The 7242-nt window shown below is 48.1% G+C and overlaps 1 protein-coding gene across 1 annotated transcript; it reads right to left on the minus strand.

Annotated features, from left to right (window-relative positions):
- Positions 1-4151: 4151 nt before the first annotated feature.
- LOC110944195 lies at positions 4152-7040 on the minus strand. The gene has a single exon (XM_022185905.1). The coding sequence runs from the start codon at positions 7038-7040 to the stop codon at positions 4152-4154; it is 2889 nt and encodes a 962-aa protein (XP_022041597.1).
- Positions 7041-7242: the final 202 nt, after the last annotated feature.

A 7242-nucleotide genomic window follows, 5' to 3' on the forward strand; every position in this document is an offset into this window, starting at 1 on the left:
TCCTGGGATGGTTAGGGTTCGACACTTCGAGTTCCTGTGTCGCGCCCACGGTATTGAACCTACTGTGGAGAAGTTTCGTGCATTTTATCAGCTCATCAGGAATATGGGCTTCTTCTCTTTTGCTAGTCGTGGGGCTGTGAGGAAGATATTGCTAAATCCTCCTAAAAGTTTCCATGACTGGAAACCCAAATTTTTCTTCATTCGCGAGGAGGTGCTCCCGATCGCTATGCCCTTCCGAGACTGGTCTGAACCAATACTGAAAGAAGATCTTCCCGTTCCCAAGCATGAAAGGTGGTATCAACAGCTTACTCCAACCCCTAACCGAGTATTTGGAGAGAATGTCCTCGTTACTGCACGCATGAGTGACCGATGGTTGCCCGACAGCGAGGAAGTTCCCATTTTGATGATTGACGATCGAGGTTAATAATTTCCTTGATTTCTTTGATTTCTTGCTTCATAACTTTGTTTATTTATACGATTTGACGTGTAGAGGCGCACTTGTATCAAGCCGCTTTCTCTACCTTTAGTGGGTCTATGGGCGTGCGCCCGCTCCAGGATGGGGAGGAGTACTGGTATGAGCAAATAAAGGGCAATTTCATGTACCCAGCTGATGATGCGTTCGCCGAACCGCCTACTGCAACTGAAGGTGCGCATATACCTAACCCTCGACCCTTGCGCTCCGTGACTTCTGCTGGGAAAGAGATTGTCTATCTTTCCAGCAAGGAGTCTGTGGGATCGTCGAATGGAGAGCTAAGCCCGTGGTCTCAAATCTTTGCAGGTGTGTTGTGCGACTTGGGGATAGACCCTGAAGACAAGAAGAAAAAGCCTATGAAAAAGAAGAAGGTTATCACCTTGGATCCAGAGGTGACCAGCAAGGGAGCCGGTGGTAGTCGCGCAACCGTTGTTGCTGCCGACAAAGGTACTCTCCGCCTTCGTCAAAGTAACCTGGAAGATTACGTTATTATCAGTGATTCATTTGAAGGTTTATCGCGTATAGGCGAAAAGAAAATTGGAGCAGGAGGCTCCAAGAGCTCAGGGAGCGCGGGTTCTCGCAACCCGGATGCTGGGACCACCACGTCCTCTGCTGCGCATGAAGGGGGTGATGAAGAAGAAGTGCAGGAAGAGCCTGCAGTGAAGCTGATAAGGAAAAGGAGCCGGGAGGCTGCGCTTGGGGCCACTGTGTTATCGAAACCGGGCGGTGCTCCTTTGATTGGAAAGAAAAGCAACTTGCGCTCACTTTACAAATTCTCTCCTGGTTAGTATTTTGTTTTCCTGTACTTGTAATTCTCCTTTCTAATATTCTATCTTTGCAGAGGCTGAAAAGAAGAAAACTTAGAAGGGCATCACGATCACAGAGCCCTTGGAGCCGGCGCAGAAAAGGCCCAAGGCTACTAAGGTCACTATCAAACCGTTCACTGCTTCAAAATCTGCTGATAAGGAGAAACAGAAGGGTCCTGAGAAACCTGTTCGGGAAAAAGAGGTTGAGAGAGAAAGAGTTGCTGACAAGCCTCCTACTGGGCCTAAGGAGCCCGAGATTACCGCCCCCATTTCTACTGATACGGCGCAAGGTTCGGGGTCAACTCCTGTTACTGGGCTTGACCAGCCCATCGCTGAGAAGGGGAAAAACTTGGAGGTGGAGAAACCTGTTGAGCCCTCGCCGACCGAGTTTCCCGTTCAAACCGGTCCGGCGACTAAGGAACAGACTACTTCTGCTGCTGGTGGTAGCGCTGGCTTTGCTGCTGGCCAAGCTGGCTCGAGAAAACAGGGTGGGATGCTTCACTCTCCTATCGGTCCAATGGACACTTTAGGAGATGTTTACTACAAGTCCTATACTGAGGAAAGTCGAGGGGAAGTGCTACATCAACCGCCATGGGGCCTTAAACAGAAGGATACTTTCTTGGAGTTTGCTCCCTGCCGTGATTGGCTTCTTAACTCCATTCCTCCTGGTGAGGTGAACCGTCAAAGGGAGCGAACTCACAGCGCGCTCTATCATGCGTATGTGGTTGGTGAAGCCAACACTCGCGCTGCTAACCATCAGATTGTTCGCGAGTGGCGGACTATGGTTAGGGAAAGGGAAGAGCGGGAGAAGTATCATGAGTGGTTGCTGAAGCAAGTGAAAAGCTTTGAAAAAGGCGAAGGCCGCCTTTGACGAGGAGAAGGCGAAATTCTAAACGGGTAAGAAAGCTGAGGAGTGGGGTCGTGAAGGCCTTAAAGGCAAACTCCGTGCCGCTGAAGAACTCCTCTCAAAGGAACGTGCCGATTGGAAGGCTATTTGCGCAAAGGATAACGAGCGCATGTACGTGGCTCGCTCCAAGATCACTGAACTTGAAGGTCAAGTTGTGGAACTGAAGAAGAAGGTGGAGAATGCGCAAGCTGTGAAGGAACAAGCTGAGGTATGTTAACTGTCCTTTCTTGCTTATGCTTTAGTTTGTAAAAAATTCTCTAACTCTTGCTTTCTGTAGGCTGAGCTTAAGGCGCAGATTTCTGGCAAGGAGAGAGATCTATTTGCCAAGGACGTTGAAATCGCTGAATTGAAGCGTCGTCTACACGAGCAGATCGGGAGGAGCGAGTCCTTGGAGATTGATCTGGAAGCCGAGAAGTCAAAAGCTGCCACTGCCGAGGAAGCCAAGCAAAAAGCCGAGGAGGCGCGCGCCATTAGTACCACTTCTCTCAATGTGGCGCAGAATAATTATTCTGCGGCCCAAGGCATCGTGGATACTTTGGTCGCTGAAGCTGAGTGGCTGCGCGCCCGAGGAATAGCTCTGGTATGATTTCTTCTGACTTTGGTTCAATTTATTAAAACTTGTTGTCTTATATGTTGCGTTTGTTGTAGATGGCCAACTCCGTCTTGAATGCTGGGGAGCTAGATAAAGTTGTTGCTACATTGATAGATGCTTCGCGCGCAGTTGGTCATCGAGGTGGTTACTTGGAGTGTGCGCAACATGCTTCAGAGATGTTTGGTCAAGAATTTGACACTAGTCACTGCTCGGTGACTGATCAAGCTGAGGCCGAGTTGACTCACGCTGAACATGGTTATGATAACTTGTCTCTACCGGTGATGGACTTGGTTATTGAAGCGCTGAAGCATGACGACTGGTGTCATCGGTTAAAGACCATCCTTGATCCACCACAGATGGTTAAAGTATCTGATGAGGAGGAGTTGGCAGGCGACGATGGAGTAGGTGATGATGACGGTGGGGATGGCGATCTACCTGAATAGGAATTGAAGGCTTTGTGCCTTGTTTTGTTTAGTTTTTGAAATGTACAGTGTTGCGCAGTCGCGCTTCACCTAGGTCGAATAGATGTTAGGTTTATGTAACCATTGCGCGTCGCGCTTGTTTGAATATGAAGTTTATGTTCACATTTATTCTGTCTTGTTACAATTATTAAACTGTTGTTTGAAACTTTGGTTAAGTTAGCGCGAATAAATGTAAGTGTAACTCAAGAGTTGGGTGATTCACTGAAGTGTTTTCGTGCTAATCAAAAGTTTAACATGCATTTGTAACTCGTGAAGTAATATGGTAGTAGGGAAACATATCGTATGTTTTCATTAACTTGGAAACAGGCGCTTAGGCCAATCGTACATCACGGATAAATAACATATAAGGCGTTTAGCCGACATAGGAAAACAAGTAGATGCGTGGCCCTCATCAGAGGAATGGCTCACGGCCTAAAACAGTTACATATAACATTTGCGCAGTTGTTGCGCGTTCCATATGCGCGGGATGATATGGCCATCCAATGTTTGCAATTTGTATGCCCCTTTTCCTAGCACTTCATGGACCAAGTATGGTCCTTCCCATTTGGGTGCTAGTTTTCCGGGGCGCTCGGCGTTCGAAGCTTCGTTGTTATGGAAAACGTATTCTCCTGGAGTGAAAGTACAAATGCGGACTCTCGCATTATAGTACCTTTCCAGTTGTGTCTTGTACTTCGCCTCCTTGATACGCGCAATCTCGCGTCTTTCCTCCAAGAGGTCCAGATCGAGACGGCGCTCTGCTTCATTATCAACCGTGTTGACTGCCGTCAAGCGCGGCGAGGGGAGACCAACTTCTGCCGGGATAACTGCTTCCGAGCCGTATACTAGGCTGAAAGGAGTTTCTCCGGTGCTTGTCTTCGGCATGGTTTGGTGAGCCCATAGGATACTTGGGAGCTCATCTACCCAGCCTCTTCGCTTCATGCCCAGTCGGGCTTTTATCCCCTCCACGATGCTTTTGTATACGCTTTCCACTTGACCGTTGCCCTGAGGATGCGCAACGGACGAGAAGATATGTTCTATCTTCATTTCCATCATCCATTTTTTGAAGATCTTCTGAGGCAAAATTGGTACCGTTGTCTGTGACGATTTTGAGTGGAAGACCAAATCTGCAGATGATGTGCTCCCAGATAAACGTGCGCACCATCATCGCAGTGGTTGATGCGAGGGCTTTGGCTTCCACCCACTTGGTGAAATAATCAACAGCCACGATTATAAACTTCACGGCTCCCGGGGCATCTAGGAAAGGTCCCACTATATCAATCCCCCACTGTTGGAAAGGCCAAGCAGTGGACACTGGGATAAGATCATTTTTGGGGCGCAGGGTCTTTGGAGAGTGCCGCTGACAGCAGTCGCATTTGCGCAGCTCCTTCAGGGCGTCGACATGCATCCCTGGCCAATAATATCCGGCGTTCATGATCTTCGCCACAACCATGCGTGGTCCTGCATGGATGCCACAGATCCCCTCATGGATTTCTCTGATTAAGTAATTCACGTCTTGGGGGTCTACGCAGCGCAATAAGGGACCCAGGAAGGACCTCCGATACAAAATACCATCATTCATTTCATAATGCAGGGCTTTGTGCTGGATTTTCTTTGCCTCTGCCTTGTTCTCTGGGAGTATCCCTTCCTGCAGATAGTGGATTATAGGGGTCATCCAGGATGGCTGCCCTATCTCGATCACCTTCACCTGGCGCAGCGGATTTTTGAGCACTTCAATCCTTACCTCCTTTGCAAGATGCTGGAAGGAAGTTGACGCGAGCTTGCTTAAAGCGTCTGCTTGTTTGTTTTCGGGTCGATTGATGTGTACGACCCTGTATGTTGTGAATTTCTGAAGCAGCTCTTTCGCTTGTTCTAGATATAAGGCCATAACGTCGCCTTTTGCATCATAGAACCCGTTGACTTGACTGGCGATCAACAGTGAATCAACGTGCGCTTGTAGATTTTTAGCCCCCATTTTAATGGCGAGGCGCAAGCCTGCCAGAAATGCCTCGTATTCTGCCTCATTGTTGGTATTTTTAAAATCCAACCTGATAGCGTATGTAAATTCATGCTTTTCAGGGCTCACTAGGCGCAATCCAGCTCCTGAGCCGTCCTCGTTGGAGGCACCATCTGTGTATAGGAACCATAGCCCATCTGATGTATCTTTTGTGGGAGCTTCGACGATTTCGCAATCTTTGACCTTTTCCACTGGGACTTCTGTGATAAAGTCTGCAAGGACTTGACCCTTGATGGCTGGGCGCGGCCTATACAAAATGTTGTGGCCTCCCAGCTCGATCGCCCACTTCGCTAATCGCCCGGATGTTTCCGGTTTTTGTAATATCGTCCCAATATGGAAATTGGTCAATACGGTGATGACGTGGCCTTTGAAGTATCGGCGCAGCCTTCTAGAGGCATGTAGCAGCGCTAGTACCAGTTTCTCCATCATTGAATATCTTGTTTCTGGATCTGTGAGCATTCTACTGACATAGTAGATTGGAGTTTGGACCCTGTTTCTTTCTACAAGCAATACCGAACCCACTGCCTTGTCTGATGATGACAAGTACAAGATGAGCGGCTCCTTTTTGAACGGTGCGGTCAACGTTGGGAGTTCAATCAAACACTCCTTCATTTGCTGAAAAGCGCTTTCTGCTTCAGGCGTCCATCTGCACTCTTGCTTCTTTACACAGTTGCGCAAGGTACTTATGAAAGGGTACGACTTTGCGGCGTGATTTGACAAGAAGCGGTTAAGCGCGGCTAGGCGGCCGGCTAACCTTTGCATCTCTTTGATTGTTTTGGGTGATGGCATACGCTCAATTGCTTGGACTTTCTCTGGATTCACCTTAAATCCGCCATTGGTGACTATGAAGCCCAAGAATTTCCCTTCCTCCATACTAAAGGAACATTTGGCTGGATTCAATTTCATGTTCACGCTTCTCAGTGAGTTGAAAGTTTTCTCGATGTCTTTCAACATTTGGTCCTCTTCAGGACTTTTCACTACCAGGTCATCGATGTAAACCTCAATGTGCTTCCCAATATCCCCAGCGAAGGTCTTGTCCATCAGGCGCTGGTACGTGGCGCCAGCGTTTTTTAGACCGAATGGCATCTTTGTATAACAGAAGATCCCGAGATCGGTTCTGAAAGCTGTCTTGTCTTCGTCTTCAAGCTTCATCTGAACCTGATGGTATCCCTTGTAACAATCCAAGAAGCACTTCCATCTGTATGGCGCGAGGGAGTCTATTTTTTTATCGATCTCAGGCAAAGAGTAGCAATCTTTAGGGCATGTATTGTTGAGATCAGTATAATCGACGCACATTCGCCATCCTCCGCTCGACTTTTCCACCATTACCGGGTTTGCGACCCAACTTTGATAACGTACTTCTCGCATGATTCCAGCTTTGAGAAATTCACATACTTGCTTATTCATTGCTTTCGTTTTGTCAGCCCCTAAGCTGCGCCTTCTTTGGACCTTCGGCTCAACAGAGGGGTAGGTGTTCAAGCAATGCTCGGTAATGTCGCGCGGGACACCGGTCATGTCGGCCGGGGTCCAGGCGAAAATATCCATATTCTTGAACAGTAGTTGCTTCAGATGCGTTCTGATATCTGACGAAATGGCGTGGCCTATTGTTACCATTTGCTCTGGGTACTTACGGTTTAACACCCACTTCTCTGGCTCAGTTTTCGAAACCTTCGCCGCTTTTGTTGGGCGCAACTCTTCTATTGACATTACTTCTTTTTTGGCATAGATGATTGCCACCCCCGTCTTGGTTGGAAACCCTATCGCTGAGTGGGGGGTGGAAGTCACCATGTTTAGTTCGCCGTGGGTTTCTCTCCCAATCAACACATCATGCCTTGATTTGACAGGCATCACCATGAAGTTTACGTTTGTTGTTCTTGAATGCTTCCCGTCAGAGAGCGTGACGGGGAAGCTGATTTGGCCTATTGGGAAAACCATTTCGTTGCAAAATCCAGACAACGGGTAATCAACTGGCTCGAGCCTTGCTTTGTCA

Source organism: Helianthus annuus, chromosome 15 (genome assembly GCF_002127325.2).
Source record: "Helianthus annuus cultivar XRQ/B chromosome 15, HanXRQr2.0-SUNRISE, whole genome shotgun sequence".
NCBI classification, from domain to species: Eukaryota; Viridiplantae; Streptophyta; class Magnoliopsida; order Asterales; family Asteraceae; genus Helianthus; species Helianthus annuus.

Excerpts from the sequence above, each read along its gene's own strand:
- LOC110944195 (XM_022185905.1), bottom strand. The coding sequence starts at position 7,040 with ATGGTGACTTCCACCCCCCACTCAGCGATAGGGTTTCCAACCAAGACG.